This window comes from Perissodus microlepis, chromosome 18 (genome assembly GCF_051167445.1).
Source record: "Perissodus microlepis isolate ML-2025 ecotype Zambia chromosome 18, ASM5116744v1, whole genome shotgun sequence".
Taxonomy (NCBI): domain Eukaryota; kingdom Metazoa; phylum Chordata; class Actinopteri; order Cichliformes; family Cichlidae; genus Perissodus; species Perissodus microlepis.
The window spans coordinates 3,243,380-3,270,863 of record NC_140478.1 but is presented as its reverse complement, the minus strand read 5'-3'; the positions used below and the strand labels follow the sequence as shown (position 1 = coordinate 3,270,863).

At 40.6% G+C, this 27,484-nt stretch overlaps 1 protein-coding gene across 5 annotated transcripts in view; it reads right to left on the bottom strand.

Moving 5' to 3' along the window:
• Positions 1-27,484, bottom strand: part of LOC146367043 (solute carrier family 12 member 7-like) — a 59,425-nt gene that overhangs the window by 15,728 nt on the left and 16,213 nt on the right. For 4 of the 5 annotated variants that reach the window (XM_084913553.1, XM_084913554.1, XM_084913555.1 and 1 more), the window contains 7 exons: positions 24,825-24,916; positions 24,241-24,366; positions 17,802-17,948; positions 16,458-16,512; positions 15,403-15,533; positions 15,187-15,299; positions 14,997-15,101 (listed from right to left, as the gene is read on the bottom strand). In XM_084913553.1, coding sequence (XP_084769679.1) covers positions 14,997-15,101; positions 15,187-15,299; positions 15,403-15,533; positions 16,458-16,512; positions 17,802-17,948; positions 24,241-24,366; positions 24,825-24,916 — 769 coding nt within the window. Of the gene's footprint in view, positions 1-14,996; positions 15,102-15,186; positions 15,300-15,402; positions 15,534-16,457; positions 16,513-17,801; positions 17,949-18,822; positions 22,657-24,240; positions 24,367-24,824; positions 24,917-27,484 lie in introns of those variants that run through there. The other variant, XM_084913557.1, reaches the window with a different exon arrangement.

The window sequence follows — 27,484 nt, the reverse complement described above, 5'->3', positions numbered from 1 at the left end:
CTGATCCACTGCACGGATCTGTAAAATAGGAGTAATCCGCCGAAAGGATTTAAAACTAGGGCTCACCCACCGCACGGGTCTTTAGGACTGATCCGCCGAAAGGATCTGCGCGACTGTATAATAAATGTCTGTGTTTTCTGTGTGTTGAGAGTGAATTGATTTAAACAGCACAATACGCTGCTGAATCACTCTCACTGTTATTGTTATTTTATTTCCTGTCAGTAGCCAAAGTACTGGTGACAAGGGAGAACAGTTGAGTTCTGTCTCATAAAACTGACACCGCTCCACGAATAGCGTGGAGTAGAAGGGCGTGTCAGCAACCACTAATAGTCTCATACCAGATAAGGCTCTGCAGTTCTGTCATAATGGGTAATCAGCCCACCAAGCTTACTGCTGACGAGCAGTGGTTAGAAAAGAAATGTCCAGGCGCCGGACAAATTAGTGTGCAAAGATGGAGAAATCCTAAAAAGACCAAATGTCCCACCTGGGAAGGAAAATGTAGCCCATCTACACTAACACAACTTAAAGAAGCCCTACTAAAAGAAGTAGGAGAAGCAAAAGATTTAAAGAAAAAAGGAAAACGCACGCAAGAATTAGAATACTTCCAAGTATGGAAGCGAGAGGCAGATAGACGATGTGAGAATAAACAAAAGAAACAAGAAAAGAAAAATAAAAAGGCAGAGGTATCAAACCCCCCACCATATGCACCACTCGCCGGAGCAGCATCAATACCGAAGCCAACCCCTACTCCCGCTGCTGCGACACCCCTTAAACTATCCTATAATCCGTTTAGACCTCAACCTGGTCCCTATGCAGAGGCACAAAACATGTTAGACAAAATGACCCTAGGTGAAAATCCACAGGAAAGAATAGGAAAAGATCCATACGGACGAGATATGGGAGGTGATGTCGACCCACCTGGTCCTTTCCGGCATCTTTCCCATGATAGCAGTACCAAACCCCAGATACGGCCAACCTACAGGGGAAGGTGAAGAAGGTGGAGAGGCACAACGCGACAATCACCCAAATATATTCGTGTTCCGGCCGTGGTCACAAAAAGATGTGCTAAAAGACGTCCCCCCTCTTAATGAAGGTTTCATACCCTGGAGAGATGCAGTAGAAATGATCAGAAGACAGTGGTATCTAAATGGTCATGAAATGTTCCAAGTAGTACAAGACCTACTAGGTTTAAAAATGGGAACGCTTAGAGGAGACTTCACAGGTAGCGCCGCTGATGGAACATCCTTACCACCTGCAAGTCAAGACCTACAAACCGCCGTCACAAATTTATATGATCGCATCAGAGTACGATTGGCTCCAAGGGCTGACTATGGCAAAATTGGTGAAGTGAAACAAAAAGAAAATGAGACAGCGTCCGATTTTTTAGATCGCCTGCGCCCGGTTTTTAGGCAACATTCAGGAATGGATTACAATGAAGGTCCTGACGGTCCTTACCAACAGCAGCTAAAAAATGCATTCCTGAATGGCCTGCTACCCCCAGTGAAATCCCACGTCGAAAAACACTGGGTCACAATGAATACGGGACCACTATCCGACGCATTGCAACATGCCGAGCACGCTCTCCGTGTAATAAAGAAAAAAACCGCAAGCACAGGTACTTTCACATTAGATCCAGAAACAGGGTTTATCGCATTCTCAGGAGGATTTAGAGGTAACGGACAGGGACAGAGGAGAGGAAATAGAGGCAGGGGAAGAGGAGGATTTAGAGGAAAGGGCCAGAGAAACGTAGGACAGATAGACTTACGCGAAAAAAGTGAAGACAGAGATAATACGTGCTGGAACTGTGGCAAGGAAGGGCATTTTGCCAGAGATTGCAGACATAAAATGGACAAACGACAATACTCAAATGAATGACTAAATGAGAAAAAGCCAAATAAAAATGACAAAAGTGACGCAGAAGTATTTAATGTCCATCAATTAGTTTCTGAAGTAGAAGGCAAACCTACACTGACAGTGTATGTAAATGGCCAACCAGTGCAGATGTTATGTGACACAGGAGCATGTAAAACCGTTCTGAACAGAAAACCACAGGAAGTACAATTCTCAGAAGATACTTTAATAGTAAAATCAGCATCAGGTCACACTACAGTGCAGCGACTGACAAAACCCTTATTTTTAGTGTTAAGAGACAGCGGCAGATCATGCAAAAATCAGTGTATCTATGACCCGTCATGCCCCATGAATCTGTTAGGAAGAGACGCACTAAAAAAATTAAAGATAGGAGTAGTGCCAGGAGAACGAGGCATGCATGCAGAACTAATGCTAAATGATGAAGAAACAGAAAGCACCGAACCACGCCCAAATGGTTGTAAAGCGGGACCAGAGCCCCATTATTACTGGACCCTAGATCTCCCCTCATTAGAGCCATTACAACAAAAAGCCAAAATGTATTTGCCACCTACATCTGTTGTACTTCCTTATACAGAGTACCACAACACACTACGATATAAATTAAGCCCAGGCCCAGATCCTCAATATGATGCACAAATCCACAGACTAGGCCCACAACGTTTAACACTGCAGCACCTCTATGTCACAAAAAGCGGAAATGCAGTATGCTCAGTGATACAGAGTGAGAAAATTCAGGAAGTAAACAGGATGCTAAACCCACATGTGTCAGTGGCTCATAATGATAACACAGACTGGAGAGACTTAGGGCGGGTCCTCAGAAGTGTAGAAATTGACAGATATGAGAAAACAGAAGAAACCCATGAAGGGTGGCTACAAGGCAGAAGGACAAAATGCATGCGCTACACATTAGGATGGGTAATGACAACAACACCCACAACTCATCTATCGGACGGTGTAAACGTCTGTATGACACAGAATGATAATGAGTGACATTCATTAACAACAGAAACGTACCCAGAGCTAGAGCAATTGCCTGATGAGTTATGGTCTTCAGGTTCGACCGATGTAGGTTTAATAAAAAATGCAGATCAAATAAGAGTGGAAACAACTACTTCACACAGACCTGTAAAACCACAATATCCATTATCCAAAGAAGCTATGGAAGGCATTAAACCTGTAATCACGGATATGGAACAAGCAGGAATTTTAATCAAATCAGATAAAGTATCATGTAACACTCCCATTTTTCGAATAAAAAAGGCAAATACAGGAAAATTTCGTTTGGTACATGACCTACGTGCTATTAATAGTATTACAAAAACGGTACCACCAGTGGTGGCCAATCCACATACAATACTAAATCAAGTGACACCAAAAGAACAGTGGTTCTCAGTGATTGACCTGTCAAACGCCTTTTTCTCAGTACCCCTGCACCCTGATTCACAGCATCTTTTTGGGTTCACGTTCAATGGTGAAAGATACACATACACAAGGCTACCACAAGGGTTTCAAAATAGCCCAACACTGTATGCCGAAGCATTGAAACAATCTATGTCACTGTGTACATTACCTGCACCGGGACAATATCTGCTTTACGTAGATGACATCCTAATAACAGGACACACACAAGAGCAATGCAAAGTGAACACCTTAACTGTGTTAAAACATTTGGCTGAACAGGGGCACAAGGTCTCGCAACACAAACTGCAGTTGTGGAGCCCAAAGGTTACATACTTAGGGCATACGCTCACGGGAGAAGGAAAGAAACTACTAGATAGTAGAAAAGTGACTGTGCAAAATGCCCCAAAACCTTTAACAAAGCAGCAAATGATGAGTTTCTTGGGTCTCTGCAATTTCTGCAGAACCTGGATTCCAAATTATGCAGCTGAAGTTCAGCCGTTACAAGACGTGATTTATGGAAAAAAACTTAGCATTAAAGGATAAAATACAGTGGACTCCAGAAGCAGAGAGGGCATTCATAGATTTAAAAAATGCATTACAAACAAACACTGTACTCGCTCTACCAGACTATGACAAACCATTCTACCTGCATGCGGATGGTGGAGCAGGGTACATGAAAGCTGTGTTAACCCAAGCCTTTGGCGAAAAACAACGCCCATTGGCATTTTATTCCAGTAAATTAGACTCTGTTGCCACAGGACTACCTACATGTGTACAGGCTTGCGCAGCAGCAGCAGAAGCAGTAAAAAAGTCAGCTGACATTGTACTAGGTCACACTCTAATAATTAGAGTACCGCATGCAGTAACCTCCATTCTGTTGCAAGCCAACCTATCATACCTGACTCATGCAAGACAACTATCCTATGTTGGCATTTTACTATCACAGTCACATATACAGATTGAAAAATGCGGCCAGCTAAACCCAAGCACACTTTTAGCTGCGCCAGGACAGGGTGAACCACACTGCTGTATAGAAAAACTTGATGAGGACACCAAACCACGTGCTGACATCCACAGCATGCCACAACCTGGTTTCAGCGACATTTTTGTAGATGGCTCAGCATCTAAAAGTAGCACTGGCCGAAACTGCGTAGGTTATGCAGTAACTACAGCAGACAGCGTGATTGAAGCAAAACCTCTCACACCCTCACACTCAGCACAGAGTGCAGAACGGAAAGCAGTTATAAGAGCATGTGAGCTACACAAAGGCCAATCTATAAATATTCACACTGACAGCCAGTATGTTTTCTCAGCAGAAACACCATTTTGCGAGAATTTGGCAAAATAGAGGTATGGTCACTTCCACAGGTAACCCAGTACAACATGGTGACCTACCAAAGACTCTACTGGAAGTGATCACCTTGCCAAAACAATTGGCACTTTGCAAATGTGCAGCGCATCAAAAAGACAACTCTGTTGTCACAAAAGGAAATAACTTTGCAGACCAAACAGCAAAGCAGGCTGCACAACAAACAACAACGCTTCTAACATTTGAACACTGTGCACAAATACCACTTGACGTACTAAAAACCGAACAAAAAGCTGCAACAACCACTGAACAGAAGAAGTGGCTGAAATGTGGAGCACAACTGAAAGATGACTTAATGGTCTGTGATGGAAAACCAATATTACCAAAGTCTCTACATAAAACAGCAGCCTTAGTGACACATGGAGTAACATGTGTCAACAGGAGGGATGGTACAGATAATCAATACACACTTTTACACTATAAATTTTGAAACTTCAGCAAAAGAATTTGTAAGAACATGCCTAATCTGTCAAAAACACAACTCACAAGGAAACTTAAGACCTAAGAGAGGCCAGTTCCCCACACCACCTCATCCATTCCACACCATCCACATGGATTTTATTGAACTGAATGAATGTCAAGGATCAAAATATGCCTTAGTGATCATAGATGTGTTTTCAAACTGGCCAGAGATATATCCAGTAAAAAGGAATGATGCAATCTCCGTTGCAAAATGTTTATGTAATCATTTCATTCCCACTTATGGCATTCCTTCATTGATCAGATCTGACAATGGCACACACTTTGTCAACGAAGTCATCAGAAAAGTTTCAGAAGTATTAGATTTCAACATTAAAAATCACTGTGCATACCACCCACAAAGTGCAGGATTAGTAGAAAGAACTAACGGCACTATAAAACAAAGACTGAGGAAGTGCATGGAAGAAACAAAAAGACCATGGCCAGAGTGCATAGGTCTAGTAAAAATGTGGATGAGACTAACCCAGGGCTCCCAAAAACTGACACCATTTGAAATAATTCATGGGAGACCTTTTCCACTACCAATAACAAGCGAACCAATAGATAAATCTGTTAGAGAGACAACTTTAGCAGAATGGATGGCAAAGCTACTAGAAAACAAGGACATTGTGTTGAACAATAAACTGCCGTGTGATTCCTCTCCAGTCTCTTGCAGATTACAACCAGGCGATTGGGTCCTCATACGAGTACTCCAGAGAAAGAATTGGAACTCACCCCGGTGGGAAGGTCCATACCAAGTACTCCTAACGACACCAACAGCTTGCAAAATCGCTGAGAGGCCCTCTTGGATCCACCAGAGCCATTGCAAAAAGGTGGAAGTGAGTGATAGCCCAATCTAAAGATACCACCACCCTGACTCTTTGGTGATCTATAAGGTGAAGGGAGGGCTGATTGGGTTCATCCCGCCTTCTACTTCTCGCCTGTAGTCTACTCACCAGAGCAAATTGGTGTGTCTGGTCACCATGAAGATTATTCTGCTTACCACCTTGGCCCTGCTGCTTACAGCATGGACTCTGATGCACTTAATGGATCAAGAAGTCAACCTGCATAGAAGGGCATGGACATATGACAACTCACACCTGGTCGAAGTGACACAGGACCACATCCATCCCTGGATGAATAACGCCTGGTATAGATACATATATAATCGCACAGAAGGTAAAGATTGTTATATATGCTCACACATGCCTGCTACAACACAGCATGCTACATTATATGGCAGACCTATGAACATGACCCAAGTGAAATGCGCGGCAAGTTTTGCCAGTCTAGGTTATCAATATTCAGGAATTGTCCTAAACCACAGCGACCCCCTGACTATTGGACTTCGGAATGGCACCTGTGACCAATTGTTTTGGGTTAACTTGAAGGTTAAACAAAGAAGCGAAGCAATACATTTCCCGGTATTCTTAGACAACCCAACAAAGTGGAAACATACGAGATGTTATCGCCAGACTAAGGGAACCATCGATTTGGGGAACACTACGAACTGTGTAGGAACGGTGACTCATGCGACCGGTGCTCCCGTGAAAAACAACGATACGTCTAACGGCACCTATTGGGTGCAAGGAACGGCATGGCTATGTGGACAGCGTGCCTATTTCGTACTCCCAAGGAAGTGGACAGGTACATGCGCCCCTGTATTTATATCTGACCACACATTCAAGATGACGGCAATCAAGAGTTCCCAATCTACGAGAAGGAAACGAGAAGCCCGACAAATGGAGCCACATGATCCCGTGTGGGGCAGCGACGTACCGAAAGAATTCAAAACATGGACTACTGGACAAAAGATTGTCCATGCAATATTTCCATGGATTGGAGTTGGAAAACATGCCCTACGTATTGAGACTCTAGACTATCGTTTTGGGCTGTTTTTGAATGCATCGACCAGCATCAACAAAGAGCAAAATCAGGAAATTGATGCCATAAGAATAACTGTTATGCAACATCGAGTTGCCCTGGACATGATCTTGGCAGAAAAGGGAGGACTGTGTGTTCTGTTTAATACAACTTGTTGCACTTATATTCCAGACAATGTGCATTCTGACAATATGACAAATGCTCTACAATTACTTAGAAACATTCAACAGGCACAGGTAACCGATTGGGCAAATTCACAAAGTAATTGGTGGGATTGGCTCATGAGCGGCTCATGGAAAATGCTGTTTAGGGTTTTGACGTTCATTGGCGTAATACTTGTGTTTTGTATCTTCATTACATGCATTATTCCCTGTGTGAGAGGAATGGTATCAAGAATGATATCCCAATCTCTTGTCGCATATGTCACTGTGCCAGACGAGGAAGAAGAAGATGATGAGCATGATTCTAATATGATGAATGATTATGTTTGAATGATACACATTTTATGACGACTAGACCGAAAGCACTCACAATGTAGGGTCTGTGTCTGAAACACATTGATGTATCTGCTGTATATTTGAAATTCGCTACAACAGGAGGGAATGTTGGGAGATTTTGAGTTTTGTGTTATGTTTATTTTGTAGCTTCATTTAAAGGAAGAAGAGCTTATGAGTTGCACAACTGCAGAATAGGGAGTGAGAATATGTGCTATGACCGTTAAACGCCTTTTTTCTGTTTCAACAGATAAGCTAACGGTCCCTCCTTTTAAGGAGTTGTTATCAGTTCCATACATGCCACACCCACTAATGTTGTGAAAGCTGTTTGAGTATAAAATAAAGGAGGTACTGACGCCCCGCGCGATTCCTCTGTGACACATCTAGTGCACACGTTAGTGCAGAGCAGATCGGATCGTGTCGGGGCATCGCCCATGTACATGCAATATCTTTGAGTTTGTGTTTCTTGCCTCCCAAGAGTTTTCTCCTCACAGCGACAATCTAAAATCCACCCATCCATCGTCTTCCGCTTATCCGGGGCTGGGTCGCGGGGGCAGCAGCCTAAGCAGAGAAGCCCAGCCTCTACCGGCTGAGAACCGTGATCTCAGATTTGGAGGTGCTGATTCTAATTCCCACCGCTTCACACTAGGCTGCGAACCGCTCCAAAGCAAACTGGAGGCCATCACCTGATGAAGCCAACAGAACCACATCATCCGCAAAAAGCAGAGATGAAATTCTGAGACCACCACTTGGCTACGCCTAGAAATTCTGTCCATAAAAATTATGAACAGAATAGGTGACAAAGGGCAGCCCTGGCGGAGCCCATCACCCACCAGGAACGAGTCCGACTTATTGCCGGCTTCGCGGACCAAGCTCTTGCCACAGTTGTATAAGGATCAATGGGCCAAACACCCCATAATCCTGGAGAACCCCCCCACAGGACATCCCGAGGGACACGGTCTAAATCCTCAATCTAAAATAATTATAGTGTCTTGCCTCATCTGACTTTGTCTATCATCAAGACAGTTCGTTTACTGCTCCCATTTATTCTTTTTGAGCATACCACTCAGATATGTCTGTCTGTGGAACAGGTGCTGGCTTTACAGATACATATTGGTGTCAGAATTTGAAGATGTTCAGTGCAGTACTGAGTAAAGGACACCAGAACGGTGCCAAGGTATTCAAGATCCCTTCCAACTTTACACTTTGTTACAGTCGCAGTCTCTTGGATGTCTTATGTAAATTTCAAATACCCATGCTAATACATACAATCTCTTTTTAATAGTAGTTTTAAGTTTTATTGTCATGTACAGATAAACAGTGTAGCCACATTTATCCATAATGAAATTCTTTGGCTCGTGCTCCTCAGCTTTACATGAGCATATAGAGAGTGCAGTTATATAGAGAAGAAAATAACAGAAAATAGCAGTGATAGTAATAAAATAATAATAATAATAATAATAATGGTAATGATAATAATAACATCAATAAAAAGGAGAGGAAAAAAGTATTAAATATTAGAGAATTTAGTTGGTATTTACATTTAAGACATTTAGTATCTAACCAAAAGTAAAGAAAACCAGCTGAAAGAGACTAGAAACTACAATTCTACTTTTGTGCAAGGAAAACAGATCTCATACAGTTACTCTAAGACGTTATTTTAAGGTTTTCCTAAAACTCCCTGAAGTCTCCAGTTTCTCCCATATTGGCTTCTTTTCATTGGCTCCCAGTTAAATCTAGAATCACATTTAAAATCCTTCTGCTCTCTTACGAGGTCTTGAATAATCAGGCACCATCTTATCTTAAAGACCTCATAGTACCATATCAACCCAACAGTGCACTTTGTTCTCAGACTGCAGGTTTACTTGTGGTATTTAAAAATAGAGTGGGACGCTGAGCCTTCAGCTTTCAGACCCCTCTTCTGTGGAACCAGTTCCCAGTTTGGATTCAGGAGACAGACACTATCTCTAACTTAAAGATTAGATTCAAACATTTCTTTTTGATATTGCTTGAGTTAGGGCTGGATCACTTGACACTGAATCCTCCATTAGTTATGGTGCAGTTATTAGTTTTCACTCCCATCATACTTTCATTGTGTATTTATACACCACTCTACACTTAATTAGTCTGGCTCTCTTGTACTTCCTAACCTCACCCCCAGCTGATCATTGCAGATGGCCCCGCCCCTCCCTGAGCCTGGCTCTGCCAGAGGTTTCTTCCTGTTCATTTCATTTCATTTATTTGTTCATTTCAGGCACAACAAAAATACATATATTGAACATAAAGTGCACAAAACAAAAAACAAAAATTACCTGAAAAGGAGTGGGACGAAGAAAACTTATTAAATCCCACCCCTATACTCACTCATCAACAAAAAACAATAAGCTTCCCGCAGCTACGCCCATCGTTGCAACCAAACAAACCATCAACAGCCTCGGGCACATGCAAGCATCTCAACGGCAGCTCGCAAACAACAAATAGAACCTTCATAACTGAATACAGAATATATATTAATTATAAATTACGTTACCACAGGTAACAGGCAATAATAATTACATAGTGACAAACACACATACATATACATACATACATATATATCTACACACACATGTACATATATGTACATACATACGCACACACTTTTTTTTTTTTTTTTTTTGGAATCCATACCAGCAATGGTAAGAGAACAGACATTACAGAGCACACTAAAACCATCATTGAGTATACTGTGACCAGACCAACTGTTTGTAGAGGAATTTAAATCTATGAATATTTTTGCATTGTTTCAGTTGTAAACTCAGACTGTTCCAGATTTTCACACCACATGCAGACACACAAAAACCTTTACGGGTTGTTCGAGTTCTGGGTAATTTAAATTCTCCGAAGCCTCTCACATTATAAACCCTTTCTCGAATTTCAAATATAGTTTGTAAATTTGCAGGTAGAAATTTATTAAAGGCTTTGTATAAGATTATGGATGTATTGTAATTAACCAGATCCTGGAATTTAAGTAACTTTGCCTGAAGAAAGAGTTTGTGAGTATGATCTAGATAACCAGCCTTGTGGATAATACGCAGTGCTCGTTTCTGTACTGTGACTAATGGATTAGTTGTATTTTTATATGTGTTTCCCCACACTTCCACACAATATGTAAGATATGGAAGAACCAGGGTACAGTACAGAGTACGAAGTGCATCTTTATCAAGGTATGGTTTCACTTTGTTCAAAACTGCGAGGCTTCTGGAAATTTTGGTTTTTATGTGTCTGATGTGGGGTTTCCATGAAATTTTGTTATCAATTACGACTCCCAAAAATTTGTTTTCACTCACATTATCAATTGGTACACCTTCAATGATAATTGGTAATTCTATATTATATTTTAAATTACCGAAAAACATTGCTTTAGTTTTATTTATATTTAATGATAATTTATTTATATCCATCCATTTTTTTAAATTAATTTTAGCTCCCTGTTTACGGTCATTACAAGATCAGTATAATCATCACTACTGAAAAATATGTTGGTGTCATCTGCGAACAGTATGAGTTTAAGTACTTGTGAAACATCAAAAATATCATTTATGTATACATTGAAAAGTTTTGGTCCCAACACTGACCCTTGGGGAACACCACATGTAATACCAAGTTTCTCTGAGTGGTAATGCCCTATGCTAACATATTGTTCCCGACCCGTTAGGTAACTTTTTAACCAGTTACCAGCTTTCCCTCGAATACCATATCTTTCCAATTTATCCAATAAAATTGAGTGATTGATTGTGTCGAAGGCCTTTTTGAGATCAACAAAAATACCAACTGCATATTTATTTTTATCCAGTGCATTAGTAATTTCTTCAACTGCCTCAATTATCGCCATTGAAGTGGTTCTTTGCGTTCTGAAACCATACTGACCAACATTAATTATTTGATGTTTTTCAAGGAATTTTTCTAATCTTGAATTAAAACGTTTTTCTAAAATTTTTGAGAATTGAGGCAGTAGAGAAATAGGCCTATAATTGGTAAAACTGTGTTTGTCATTACTTTTGTATAGTGGTATTACTTTCGCAATTTTCATTTTTTTTGGAAAACAACCGGACTGAAATGATAAATTACTGACATATGTTAAGGGACTAGCAATATTCAGAATAACCTGTTTAACTACAGACATATTTATGTCATGATAATCCATTGAAGACTTACTTTTATATTTTAATGTGATATTTATTACTTCTTGCTCATTTGTAGCTGAGAGGAACAGTGAAAAGGGATTTGATTTTATATTACTGATATTTTCATTTTTTTGACACGGGATGTCCGCTGCTAGTTCAGGGCCAACATTTATAAAAAATTTATTGAACCCATCAACAATGTTACTCATGTTGTGATTTTCACCATTTGCATCAATGAAACATTCAGGATATGATGTTCCAGAAGATCTTTGTTTAATTAAGTTATTTAACACATCCCAAGTTCCCTTTATATTGTTTTTATTTTCATATAATCTTCTTCTATAATAAAGTTGTTTACTCATTCTTATAATATCAGTCAATTTATTTCTATATGCTTTATATCTTTGTTCCACTTCTTTTGATTTTACTTTGATGAACTGTTTATACAGATTGTTTTTCTTTTTGCAAGCATTGATAATTCCTTTTGTGAGCCAAGGACTTTTTATCTTTTTTTTCTTTGTCTTGTGTTCGTTTACAGGACAATGTTTATTGTACAACATAGTGAAAATATCTAGGAAATTGTCATAAGCCTTGTCCACATCTGACTCTTCATACACCGAACTCCAATCTTGTTGTGCTAAATCGAAATTGAAGGCATGAATTGCTTCTTCATTTATTGTTTGCTTTGCTATCGTAATCTTGGTATCTATTTTTTTTAAATCACAGTCACACAAAGTAAAAACTGGTAAGTGGTCAGTTATGTCACAGACAAGCAGACCACTATTAATTTGGAAATCCATGACATTAGTAAAAATGTTGTCAATAATAGTGGCGCTATATGATGTTATTCTGCTTGGCTTTGTTATTGTTGGATATAGTGATAAGCTGTACATCGTGTCAGTAAAGTCATCAATGGCTTTTAACCTTGTTGGGTTTAGCAAATCAATATTAAAATCACCACAGATGAATAGTAATTTTTGGTTCACCGAAGCAAACGTTTTTTCTATCCATTCATAAAAAGTGTCAATACTTGAACTGGGTGTCCGATATATGCAACTTATTATAACATTTCTCTTTTTTTCATTCATGATCTCAATAGTCAAACATTCCAAAATTCCATCAATAGACATAGACATAGTTGTTACAACATTATATTTTATAGAGTTATGAACATATATAGCAACCCCACCGCCCGCCTTATATAATCTATTCATGTATTTTAAATCATATCCATTCAAACAGAAATCTATTCCTTTATTGACATTGAACCAAGTTTCAGTGATGGCTATAACACTGAAGGGGCGAGAAAATTGTTGCAAATAGTCCTTAATGAAATCAAAATTAGAGTACATACTTCTGCTGTTAAAGTGAATTAATGAGAGCTTCCCGTCTAGGTTGATTTTTTTTCCATATTGTTCCTGTGTGAAATAATTACAATTTTTGACAAAGGAAGAAAGAAGATTACTTTCAGAATCTATTTCTGGGTCTATTATATTATGCTCCTTATATTCACAATCTAGATCAATTACTTTCTGTTGAAGAATTGATTTCAACGTGTCCATGTCATTTCCTGGTGTAATTAGAGATGTTGGTGTATTTATCATTTGATTGTCATTAGAGTTATATATTACCTCAATACATTAGTGTCCGTTGTACTTGTCCAGATCCTCCATGTTCCTCACTATCAATACTTTTGCCACTTCTGGTGTCCCGTTTAGCTTAATGAAAATCTTGCAGTTTGTTACCCATGTATGTTGTATTTTACCGTTCTTCTTCAGTTGCCTTGCCTTCCTCGCGATGTCTGTGTTTTTTCGTGTCAGATGCTCATTAATGAAAACGTCCGTGCCTTTCAGTTTGCGTCCTTGTTTCAGCAGTGCGACCTTGTTCTTCCGATTGACAAATCTCATAACGACGGCCGGCGGTCTGTCGCTCCTCCTGGGCAGTGAGTGACATGCTTCTATGTGCTCCAGGTCCATCTCTATCCCCTTGCTTTGGAGGAAGGAGGCCACCTGTTGCTCCACCGAGCGGGTCTCCTCGTCGCTGGGCTCCCCGACGCTCCCGGCCACCGCGCGCGTACGAGCGCGGCTTGATTTTTATACCGCTAATGACCACGTCGTTCGTACGGGTGTACTGCTCCAGCTCATCCACCCGCCGCTCGAGAGCCATAATTCGTCTGTCCTTCTCGGCATTTTGGAGGTGTAGCTGTTTTACCTCCTCCAAAAGCCCCAGAAGCAGCTCCGGCTGCGCCCTGACTGCGGCCACGTCTCCGCACAGTGCTCCGAGGGAGGTTTTTATGTCCTCGACCTCCTCTGGTGTTGGGCCTTTCTTGGGTGGCATACTGTCTTTAGTTTGTGTTACTCGTAAAACGACGATAAAATATTTGTCTTAACCAGCCATTCCAGTCCAGGGGTCCTTTCTTCTTTTATTTAACTGGCGAGCTAGCAGCTGCTGGTAGCTAATGCTACCGTAAACTTGCTAGCTATCTCCCGGCTGTTTATTTGAAAGTACCGCCTCGGGCAGCGAGACCAAGCAGCCCAGTCTCCGTCGTTGAGCCCGAAAGTTTCGGCGCACAGCGGGCAGGGGAAGCTCTCCTCGTTCTTCTCGTGCTTTAATTGGACGTGATACAGAGGTAAACATGTGTCTGGATTGGCCACGGCTGTACTAAATGCTGCACTTGGACAGAGAAGGCATAACTGCCAGGGTCACTGCCAGCGTTCGCCCCGCTGATCCTTCCTCAGCCCCAAAGTTCACGCTGTTCTCCTTAAGCAGCTAATGAAGTGCTGACACACTGGTTAACTCCAGTCTGTTAAAAGGGAGTTTTCCTTCCCACTATTGCCAAAACGCTTTCTCACGGGGGTCATCTGATTTCAGGTTCTACCTTATTAAAATAAATATAAAGCATGTACTGAATTGAATCTCCACTCTTCAAAAGCTGTATATCACTGCACCATTTTCCTCCCCCCACATATGAACTGTACAGTGTGCAGAAAGACAGAAGCTGTTTTTCATATTTTTTCCCTTCTATTTACCAGATGAAGACAAATCATATCAGAGGATAAAATACACATTTTAAAAGACTATCTGACCGAATGACTCTAAAAGGTGTTTCAAGTTATGTGATTGTTTCTTGCAGCTTCACACACTCACGTATACACTTACCCAAGTACTTAAAACAAACTTTGCAGTGATTGCAAACTAACAAACAAACTAATCCAGTTCCTTATCTTAAAAAAAGGATAAATCAGCTGTAGTACAATAAATTGCTTAAAATGTATCTGTAAGCACTGACAGTACGTGATTTTCACTGCCAGCACTTCATAAAAAGCGGTTGCTCAGTTATTAGTCGCTCACCTAAAGTTTGAGGGTTTGATGGCCGTCTTGACGGCTCCTGCGTAAGTGGCCATGATAGACAGAACCACACAGGACAGAAACACCAGAGCCAGCTTGTTCACATACCTGCAGACAGAAAGAGAGGGGCAAATGTGAGCCCGTGTGGTGTGTTCTTCTGTTTGTGTGTGTCAGATGGTGAATGGAAACTTACTTCACCCCTACAAACACAACCAGTGCCATCAGGAGCAGGCAGCAGGTGCCATAGATTCGCATGTCGTTGGCCGTTGTTTCTTTGACCACTTTTTCTGGTGGAATGATGTAGAGCTGGTAGACAGTAAAGAGAAAAATCAGATCGATCGAGGGATTAATGTGCAATCAGAAGGGCCCTGACATGGCTGCCTCCTTGTATGACATAGAGTTTACAAACCAAAAGAATCTCTATGGTTCCAAGAATGTACAAGGATCCAGCGAAGGTGGTTCCCAGGTACAAACAAAGTCCCACAGCACCTCCAAACTCTGGACCCAAGGATCTGGAGATCATGTAATACGAGCCACCAGCTGTCAGGAAGTGATTACAAAAATACATTTTACTAGTTTCATATCTACACATACACAAATGTAAAAAAATAAATAATGCAAATAAAGTTTCCGGTGACAAACTGATAGTTGCCTGTTCCTGTGCTCGTAGACCATTTTGGGCATAAAACTGTTTCAGAATGTTTTCTTTTAGCTTACTTGCATAACACTGACCTCGCTGTTTGAAAACGTTGCTCATATTTGATATAAACATTGATTATTTTACCAGCATCTACATAACATAAAATAACGTAAAATAAGGATAATTGGTCCCCTTTAAAATTGGGCTCTGTCCATTTGCAGCTTTTGTGCATTGCATTAGATTTCATATATTAGCTACTGAGAATATTCTACTGAGATTTAAAAATCCAATATTCCAACATATCGAACTATGTTTTCCCTTTCAGACACAAAACATAACAGACAAGGGCCAAATATGTTTATGTGCATTTAGTTATTTACTCATTTGTGTTCTGCTAAATGTATAAACTGTAAGTATGTATCAAGTGCTTGTTGTGTTTGTGGTATTACAAAGAAGTGTGTCGCCAACAGGGAAGATGCAGAGTGTCCCTATGGACAAGCTATGCAACACTGACACTCATAACATCAATGCCTCTTCTTTACTTCTCTATAATCGAAATCAGATGCCAATACCAATCAATCAGCAAATAGCAGATATCGGCTGATAACACTGGCATGCCAAAAAAGTGGTTGTGCTCTACACAGTGTGCAGAATTAGCTTGCTCTCACACAATGATGAAGTTTAAAAAATATTTTGTATGCTGTGCAAATCATAGCTCAATTCAAACTCTGTATAATCTCACTCACAATTGCAGCTATTTTTGCAGACTGCATGTGCATACATCTCTTGTACCGTAAAAGCAAATCAAATAATTCATTATGTACCTGGGACAACTCCATTTGTTGCAATGGCACTCATTGATATAGCTGTGAGCAATGTCTGCATGAAAAAAGCAAAAGAAAACAGGACAGATGATCACCAGTGGATGGTTTGTAAAAGCAACATAAAAGAAAGAAAAATAAATGAAAATAACTTTGACCAGCTTGTGTTTGTCAAGTTTGTTAAGTTGTCAAGGTGCAAGCATCATGCTCAGATAATAGTTCTTTGAATTGCAGCTGAGCGGAAGTATAATGTGTCATTAAAATACAAAGTAGTGCAAATACCTGAAAACAGTCACTGAAGCCTCTGATTAGAATTAGGAATGCAATAATGTGAAACAAAAAAGCATGCAGAGTACTAAATATTCTTCATGCTACATGTTGTTTTGTGTAATATGCCAGTGAAAAAAACATTCCAGCATTTTGTTTCCACTCCATCAAACACAAAGTTGCCTAAATTTAGCAGAATCAGTGAAAGCACCAGTGTCAAACCGAGTGTGACTGAGGGCCACGCTGAAAATCAGAAACACTGAAGTACAGTCATATATTTATGTATTTTGTATTTATTGCACTTAGTCAAGAAAAATAAGCTTGATTGTCTCACTCTGCAATGTTTGAGTTTTACTCAAACACTGTTGGAAAATTCATTTCATTCACCATACAGTCAAGCTCTGTGCAGTGAAACTGGTTACAAATAGCAACAAATAAAATAAAAAAATGCAAATAAACTTTGTAGTTTCTCCAGAGATGAAACGGCGAGAGAGTCTCTGTTTCCAGGAGATTTGTTCTAGAAGGTTTCTCCAAGGTTTTACTGAATGAGCCCTTCTGTTAGGATGCGTCTTTTCACTTCACTGACTTTCTGCCCACTGCCCCGCTAACGGGGAGGAACTTTAAGTGTAAAACACAGACACAAGAAAAATGACACCACTGGCAGCATCACCTCTATTGCCCGTCATCTCTTTGGTGTGGAGCATGAGAGCGTGTCAGGGTGAGTCTATAATGTAAAGGGGTTGTAGTTTGCAGATTGTTCGCATACATCACATGAGTGCTGAGCATTCAAGTTCAAACTTTGAAACAGGCACTTCTCTGTCTGGCCATCTGGAGCTACTGACGTATGTGCTGCGGTTGTAAATAAGGTTTTCTGCTCGTTTTGGGGACTCGGACAAAGACATTAATGCTCATCACACCATAAATTCAGAGGAGCTGTGATTGGCGTGACGTAAATCTCACACTTAATCACAGCTACATCACTGATGGCTGGCCAAGGGGGACAGTTTGTTTAGCACCACTGCCACATTTTGAGACTCATTAAGCAGGTCAGCTCGTCATCTGAAGCTGTCAATTACTCACGCAGATGCAGCACATGGAGACAATGGCGAAAGATCCGAGAATTCCTGCTGTGCCGACAATCCAGGTGAGGCGCAGAAAGAGAATCACCCCCAGAATGTTCTGCATGCAGGGCAGGTAGACCCCAATGAATGTTCCCATATGGGGGACCTGCCGACAGACAAACAGACATGCACAAAGGCGAGAGTGAATCTTGAATTATGCCTCATTGCACTGTTACTGAGGAGATGAACATGAGAGTAGGCTGCAATGTGGGGAAATCCAACATGTGTCCCTCCTCACAGCCACACCAAGCCACTTAAAAAACGTCTTGTCATTCAAAGTGTTAAATTACAAAGCACATCCTGCATTTAACATTACTGTATGTTTACAGTGCGTCGGCATGTTATCATCTGTTTAAGATGCATCAAATTCAGTGCCACTTAATTCCAGTTAAAGCTAAAAATAATCTCTTGCGTTTTCAAAGACTCTACAGTCAGATTTTTTCTGGTGGTTGTCCTCTTAATGCCCATCAGATCATGAGCAGCCAGCCCAGGGTTAGTGTCAGGTTTTCTTTTAGCCACGTGCCGTTTCACAAAAGGAAAGACTCACCAAAAAGTAAGGGAACAACTAAATCATACATCCTATATTGGCGAAAAATCAAGTTACTGACTACACTGTATGACAAAGGTCAGCAGAAACCGAAATCATCAACACAAAATATTACATTATTCACTTTTATTTTAATTACATGCGTATAAAACTTGTTTTACTGAAGAGAAGGCTAAAAAAATCTGTATTTTCGAGATAACCTTGTGCTTAACACAACTTGCAGAAAATGAAAACAATTAGATGGAAAATATGAAAAAGTTAATCACACTGAAGCTGTCATTTACCGACTAACATCAAAGCTCATTAAAAACACCAGCAGGGTCACATAACTTGAATGATTTAAGTGCAGTATAGCATTAGCAATGCGGATTACAATAGCCAAGCACATACATACTGCATACGCACGCCTCCACAAACACCAAAGAGTACGTACCATTTTCCGACATGCAAACATTTTGTCCTGTGCTTTCTCCATTGCACTCAGCTGTTTGTCAAAATGCTGCAAAGTGCCTGCTGTGGATTTCCAAACCTCCCACATCTTCTCCTTTCTGTTACACTGCCTCGCTCTCCTGCCTGTTTTCTTCCCTTCACTGGCTCTATGCTCTCTGAGCCGTTTAAGTTAAAGGTCCAGATCCTCTGCAGAGCTCTCAGCTATCATTCAGGGGGCGGGTTTTAGTCAAACATCATCAATGCTTCCACATAGAGCAACAGACCAAGGTCCCACTGTCTTGTCAATGACTAATGTTGTTTTTGACTTTAGCAAAACCACAAAAGGGACAGAAATTGTTGGAATGAAAGCGCCTTCTCAGTTAAAAGCCCGTTTTCTGCAGCATGTACAACTTTTGCCACAAAGCAGCAGTTTTGAAACATATTTTATTGTGTGTTTGTCTGCTTTTTTTTTTTTTTTTAAACCTGTGGACCTGTGGTCAAAGGCTAGCTGTTCCTCTGTGTATCCGGTTAATAAGCCACTCTAACAGACTATTGGCAGTAGCTTGACAGTTATCAAAGTCACCCACCCAGGTAACATCTGTACAGATGTTTTACCAGGAAAAATTTTGTCGTTTTTCTCTTCAGTTTGAGTCGAAGAAAATTGGTCTCCCTGATCACATTTCCATACCAGGCAGTTTATTTAAGCACAAAGGAGATGAAATCAATCTTATGACCTAATGAAGGTGGTTGTTAACAATCCCTCATCTAAGTCCTGATAAAAAGATACAACTGTTAATGTGCTGTATGTCTGGTTGTATTGAACCGGCTGTCTGCACTGTATTTGTAAAATCCCCAGCTCTATCACATGAAGCTCAAGCGATTAAAGATGGATAGATTTAAAAAAAAAAAAATCTGAACATTTAATCTTTTCTGCCTCAAACTCTTCTGTTTTCTCTCTTTGTCGCACCATTTGACCTATTTTCACTTGCTCTTGGCTCAGTTTTTGGCAACATTTTTAAAGCAACTGAAAGATTTGAGTGTGAGACCTTGAGGAGGATTATGGTAAGACATTCAGACTAACGGTTCACAGAATGAGTTTCCACCTCCGGTTGATGAGGGCCTAATCTGTGAACAAAGTGAAAAAATATCATTGCAGTCCATCGTCCTCATTGTGCACAGTGCAGAAGAAGGAACAAGCAGGCCTTTGGGCTCCTATTGTTCATGCTTGTGTTGCTGTCAGTCCTTTAGCTTAACTTATGTTGAAGACAACAGAAATCAAACAAACTAGTGCATCTCAAAAAAATCTTAATATTATGAAAAATGTTCTTATTTTTTTTTATTTAACTCAATAAGGTAAAATAAAAGTAAATGTTAAAGGGTGTGGTTTATAACTCATGCAAATCAAAGAAAATGGTCATTTGGACTAAATTCCCATTCAAACAGCTTAAAGATGTACGTCTTGGTCCAGTTCTGTACATGTAACCATGGTCGGGGAAGGACTCAGAAGTTGTTCAGATGACGATCACCAACAGCGCCCACAATGAGGATAACCCACATAAGGTCATTGCTGAAAAGGCTGGCTGTTTGCAGGGTGCGGTAATAAAGTATATTAATGGAAAGCTGACTGGGAGGGAAAAGTGTGGTACAAGAAGGTGCATAAGTAACAGGCATGACTGCAGCGTTGATGTCGATTATGATGTTTGACGACGTCATGTTCGGTTCAAGAGAACTTTACAAGCGACGGTCTGACGCTGGTTGCATCAAGAACCATCATGCACCGACGTCTTCAGGAAGGGAGCTACTACTGTTTACTTAGCCTGGCAGGGCGAAGGACACTGTCTCAGCTGAACTGTGGACACATACACACACACACAGACATATATATACACATGCAGACATACACTCATCCCCCCTCCAAACGCCTTCGACGCTTATTCCCTTCCAATGCTGACGGTGGATCAAGGAGACCAGCGCACAAGCTGCAGGCCCGGATGTACTGTCTAAATCGGCTGTCGCTCACCCTTTACCCACCCGTGTTACTTGTCATGTTTCTTTGGTGTATTAAGAGTTTTTTTTCATATGCAGAGGTGTTTTTTTCTGTTCTCAAACTGATCTCCCTGTTGGAGCTCAGTCTGGGGGGAGTTCTTTTTTTTCTCCTTATCTTTCCTCATGTGGTGCATTTTCCATTGTTATACCTCTCTGACCCGTCTTCCCCATGTGATGTTTTTTGTGTAATGTACGTATGGTCGGAGGGTAAGATGGCGCCGCCATTGCGTGCAATAGGTCGGCAGCCTTATGAAATTTCCTCTTGCGGGACTAATAAAGGTATATCAAATCAAATCGTCATACACCTCATTTCAAGCCACTCCTGTAACGGAAACATCAAAAACTTTTCAGCCGGCCTAAGAAGAAAAGAAACTGGACTGATACACAGCAGTCCAAAGTTTTGTATTTCTTTTTGAAATGAGGGTCCTAGTGTCTGGAGGAAGTGGAGAAAGCATAGAATCCGAGGTGTTTGAAGCCATTGAAAAATTTCCACACTTTCCAACTTTATTAATTGCATTGCAATAACATCTACTGGTGTTTTTAACAATAGCTGTTTTTAAAAATGTGCTAGTACTAGTTAGTGCGCAAGTTAAAGGACAAAACAATAGGGCAGCAAGGTGTTGTTTGCATGCTCTCCCCATGTATTTGTGGCTTTTCTCTTCGTACTCTGTCTTCGTGCCGCAGTTTAAAGACATGCAGTTAGTTTGGTTAGCTTAATTAGTGATTCTAAATTGCCTGTAGGTTTGAATGTGAGTGCAAATGGCTGTCTGTCTCTCTACACAGGGCTCGCAAAATCGCTAGCCCGACGTCCCGGGGCTAGCGATTTTTCCAGTCGGCTACCAAAATCTATCTCAGCCCTGCCCGTCGGGCTATCATAGGAAGGAAAAATATATGTCAATGCTTTTGCATTCTTTCGGAAATGTAGCTGGGTAATTATGTCATTGGCATCGGTGAGCCGCTGTCAATATGTGACATATTGAAATCGTGTTTGAATTTGCTCTTGTTTTTTGCTTTCACTTTGCAATCGCGCGAACTGTGTATAGAGAGCGACAGCACTGATTGGTGAGTGATGATAATTTGCGCACCAATTCCTCTGACATCGTCTTACCAATCGTTAGCTTACTATGCAAACATGACAAGTGAAATCTCCCGCAGCTTAAACATGTGAGAGGTTGATCGCGCAGAGAATCGCTGAGCGTTATGTGAGTGCGTGTGTAAAAGCAGCAGGATATATATTTTAGTTCTGCTGAGCCAAATAAGACAGGTCAGGGTGAAGAAGTGACAGCCAAAGAAAAGCTTACCACAAAACGGAAAAGTTATGACAAATAAGGCAAAAAGAAAGTGCAGCTTTATGGTTTCATGGACAAAAGAATTTCTGTGGCTGCAATATGACGAGCTAAATAACCAGGGCTGCACATAAGTGGTCCGCAGGTGCGCATTCGCTGTCAAAATAAAAAACGCGCACAAGATAAGAAGTTGCAACGCGCGTTTGCGTACATAAGATTTTGTGGAGGAGGACAGACATTTGTTTAGAACTCTTAAAGATGTCGAAGAAGCTCCTTTAAGCAATTACTGTGATGTTCCTCCACCTCCAAAGAAATGTCAGAAGGAGTCCGAACCGCAAAAGAAGCTCGTATTCTCGGAAAAGTGGTTGCAGGAGGTGAGCTGGCTTCAAACTAATGATGAACGCACAGTGATGTGGTGCAGAATGTGCCGTGAAAATCCCACTCTAGCGGACAAAAACAGTGCCTTTTATATGGACGCAAACGCGCGTTGCAACTTCTTATCTGGTGCGCGTCTTTTATTTTGACAGCGAATGCGCGCCTGCGGACCACTTATGTGCACCCGTGTAAATAACATAATGTTCTGCCGGGTGTGTAGTTGGTTTCCCTCGATTTCTGAGTCGACAAGCGCCTTTGTTACTGGGACCAGTAATTTTAAGAAAGGCCCCCATTAGAACCCATGAGAAATGCAAGAAATGCATTATTGCTCAGTCAGCAACATCTTTCCCAGAACAAACACCAATTGCAAATAACATACTAAAAATAAACCTGAAAATCAGTTTAAATCAGCTACTATGTTGCAAAGAGTGAACTACCACTGGCACAATTTAGCAGTCTTTGCAAACTTCAAAAAGCAAACGGCCTCGATCTTGGTTCCACTTGCCTCTTTCCCGTGACTTCAGTGGAAATTTCAAATTCAGGATCTGACACAGACTGATTCATGTCCTACACAGTTCTTACAAGTTCATAGAAATTTCTGTTCAATTAGAACCAAGTATTTGAGTTGATGATTGTAATTTTTATACAATGTTGTAATTTGTGTTTCAACTATTTTTTGATTAATGTTTTGTTTCCGTTACAATATTATACATTAAAGTATAATATTGTAACGGAAACAAAACAGGAAACAAAACATCAATCAAAAAATTGCTCTCTTTTTTATTCGGGCTACTTAAATTTATTTCGGGCTACCAAAAAGTCCCTGCCCGAAGGGCTACCAGGGACTTTGAAATTTTGCGAGCCCTGCTACATTAGACCTGAGACAGATGGATGTCCTTTGACAGCTGGGATAGGCCAGGCCCCTCTGATCCTGAACCGGAGAAGTGCAAGAAAATGGTTGGATAAAAAGATAATTAAGGCTCATCTTGAAATAAACTTTAAAAGGCTGGTTTCAAAACATGGAAACAAAATAAACTAAATGTCAGGATTAAATATCTTTAATAAGGATGCAGTAACAGTAACTTAACTAACATAGCGTAACTTTACAGTCTGATCCGCAAAGCGCTTTGAGTGCTCAGATGAGTAGAAAAGCGCTATATAAGAACCAGTCCATTTACCATTTACCATGATCCTTAAAATTGTGGGTCTGTGTCTGTATCCAAACACTTTCTAACTGCACTGGTTAGCATAAAACGTCTGGTCTCTATAGACAATTACTCCTTCACAACAACGTCTTGGGGTTATTTTTCATATTAACTCAACCCTTTGAACTTGAGGATCAAAATTAGGATGTTTACACAGCTGCTGTGCTGCTAATTCAATTCAGTGAACTGAATGAAACACTAAACCTCCTTTTTTGTTTGTGCTGCCTTTTAGAGCATGTTTCATGTTCTTCTGAAACAGAATGTGCTTGTATATCGAAAAATAAAAACAGGATGGCAGATGAAAAAGATAAGCAGATATTCCAGACGAAAAGAAAGGCCTTCTTGTGTACAGATATAATCGGTGCTGAAGTTTTATTGCAGACGCTAAAATTCCCGCCAGAACCGATTTCACTCTGAGTGTTGAGGACTACACTAACGATTATGTTGGTGCAAAGCATGCATGCTTTCATTAATCAGAGTTCTGCTGGCTCAAAAACAGGAGTCACGTACCATGACTGCAGCCCTCCTGACTCCATCCTCGGCTTCCTCATGCTCCCGAACACCCTGGGTTAGGTTGGTGTAATTAGCCAGTTTGTTGAGAAAAGATGAAACCATGGGCGTACTGTCCATTTCTTCCTGTAAACAGACAGAGAACATATAAAAATAAAGACTAATTCAGGCCTTTCAAGCATGACCAAGAAATATTTCCTATTGTATGTTCCTCACAGACTCCCTTTATTGACTCCAAGATCTTTATTGTGTATGTATGTAGCACATTTTCCATGTATGAATGACTTTTTTAAGGCCAGTGAGTGAACAGACTTTAAGATAACTGAGACCATCTCAGATTGATTTTGTTTATGAGAGATTTGGGACAAACTAAACAGAAGCACTCAATGACCCCAGTCTGACTTTCTTAAAAATTGCAACCATCTGGTCACACAGTCCTGTCTTTAACTTTTGTGATGCTGCTTTTCTATTAATGTTACATAATAACAAAAACTATATCTTAGATACCGTTTAAATCGTTAGCAGCACGTTTTGGACTATATGTATTAAAAACAGACAAATCATTCGTTTTTAATTTATCTTACCTCAAACAAGGCCATATTCTTGCCTTCATAGTAGGTCTCTGTGTCCATGTCTGGGTTGATGAATGCAGAGGACTCTCTCCGGTTGTCATCTCCTTTTGAGGTAAAAAAGGAGAAAAAAAGAAAGAACCAATGAATAAACAGGCAAGAGGTTGACAGAATCATTAGATGTGTATTTTCATTTGGATTTAACTAATTGTCACTGCAGAATTAGCTTACTGACCGCCTCTTGTATGTTGATGTTATAACTTGTTGCTCTTAAACAAGGACAGAGTTGTAGAAGACCGACCGTGTCATCAGTTCTTAGTGAAATTAATGGGTGTTAGTGGGAGGCTACTTGTCTCAGCATGGTAATCCTAGTGAGCAGCCAGCATCACCCATACTCATCCCCATGACTATTCCATGTTTTTTTTATTGTTAGCACACAAATAAATGCGTCACGGCTGGTGTGATCCTAATGATAGTCTGCAGTCCAAAGTCTCTCTAATAGGTAATGCAAATGACCTGCATAGCTACTACTCGTACTGACCACGAAAGACTGATGACACATCAGGGGCAGTAACTGTGGTTTAATGTCGTCCCAAGGATTCTTAAGTATGGGTTTTGTTGGACCTGCACATCAAACTACTGGGCCAGAGCTGTATTTGATATAGCTGTACTCTGTGACAACTGTGTCCAGTACCATTTATAGAGAATCAGGGGTCAAAGGTTTGATCCCCTGCAGACAAATGAAGGCTTTGGCCACACTTTAAGCTTATAGTTTTGCTAACAGCTTTTGTGCGCCACTTAAAGACACAGTGGCTTAGATTAACATTATGACTGGCCTGTTCAGACTGGCTTCTTTTGCCCCTGGTTGTCATGCAGTGGTCTATGACTGTTAGATATGGCATATTATCACACTCACATCACAGTGTTGTAGGCTACACTGTCGCCTTGAAGAGCCCAGGGCCTTACATGGATTTAGTGATTGTTGAAGATAAATTAATGAGGATGGAGTACCGCAGATGCACATGACATAGTGAAGATTGTAAGAAAATTTCACGTGGTATTGAGTGAGAAAGAATATTGGTATGAAAGCTGCTTTTTCAACATTCATGCAACAAAAAATATAAAAATATACAGCAAGCCTCTCTGGCTTTTAAAATAAGATTACAAAAGGGTTATATACCCAGGGTTATAGAGTCGGGGCAACAGCTTTGCTCAGATTGCCTCTTCTAAGCTTGGACTACCCACCAAGAGGCAGGATATCATCGGAAAACAACAATGAGATAGTGATTATGTACTGTAAGCCTGCCACTAACAGCTGTTTAAATCCAATGGCGTATCGTAGGATGAGGTTGCTCATAAACACACATCCAGAAAGACATTCCACTTCTACACAGAGAAGCTCTTGATTGTCCCGCTTTACAACTGTTGTTAGGTGTTGTCCAAAGAGTGATGAATTGTGTGTGTAAGCATTCAAACTGTTTTAGTGACCAAACCAGAACAGAGGAAATGCCATGTTTGCTGCTGTCTGTGAAGGTTCTCAGTCATCCAGGTCATCGTAGTCAAAGGAGCTTGCAAAGAAAAGCGTCTGGACTTCTTTAAGTTACTTGAAGACGTTTCACCTCTCATCCGAGAAGCTTCTTCAGTTCTAAGGTCAAATGGTGGAGAGTCCCAATGTTCACATTTTGGACAGAGAGGACAGATGGACCATCTGTTCTCGGATGAGAGGTGAAACGTCTTCAAGTAACTTAAAGAAGTCCAGACGCTTTTCTTTGCAAGCTCCTTTGACCATGTTTGCTGCTGCACATAAGGTTGTTTGCTTTGGGTCATTAGTTGCTCCTTTTTCTTTCTGCATCTTTTTTAATTATACGTCCACCCTTCCACTCTCTTAACTCAAGGGTGGGGAACTCCAGGCCTCAAGGGCCGGTGCCCTGCAGGTTTTAGATCTTACCCTGGGTCAACACACCTGAATCAAGTGATTAGTTCATCACCAGGCCTCTGGAGAACTTCAAGACATGTTGAGGAGGTAATTTAGCCATTTAAATCAGCTGTGTTGGATCAAGGAAACATCTAAAACCTGCATGACACAGGGCCTTGAGGCCTGGAGTTGGACAAATTCAGGCTGTAGACTATCCCAGCTGTCATAGAGCAAAATATCAGCATCATTTCCTAATCAGTCCATAAAACATCCAGACATGCAATTTTATAAAAAAAGCTTTTTGCATATACAAACTCTAGTCTGTTTTACTTGTAAATGTAGAGGTTTTTTCACTTTCACTCTTGCCCGTCTTTCATCTGCTTTAACCCAACTCTCAAATATGTGTTACTCTATCTGTGGTATGTATGCGTGCTTATTCATGCCCTAAAGCTATCGGTTACTATCAAAACTATATCAGCAAACTCTAACTCTAATCATATTCACTAACCTTTGATTCAATGTTACTGATCATTAAAATTTAGTTTTTGCAAATCCTTGTGTCTGAATTAGGGTGGCTATAACTCTGGAGGTAGAGCAGATCATTTACTAATTGGACAGTTAGTGTTTCAATCCCAGGCTGCTAATTATCCTTGAGAAAGCTACTAACCCCAAGTCTCTGATGCATCCATTGGAGTGTGAACGTTAGATACGTAGAAAAAAGTGCTTGGGTGAATGAGGCAAGTTGTACAATGCTATGAGT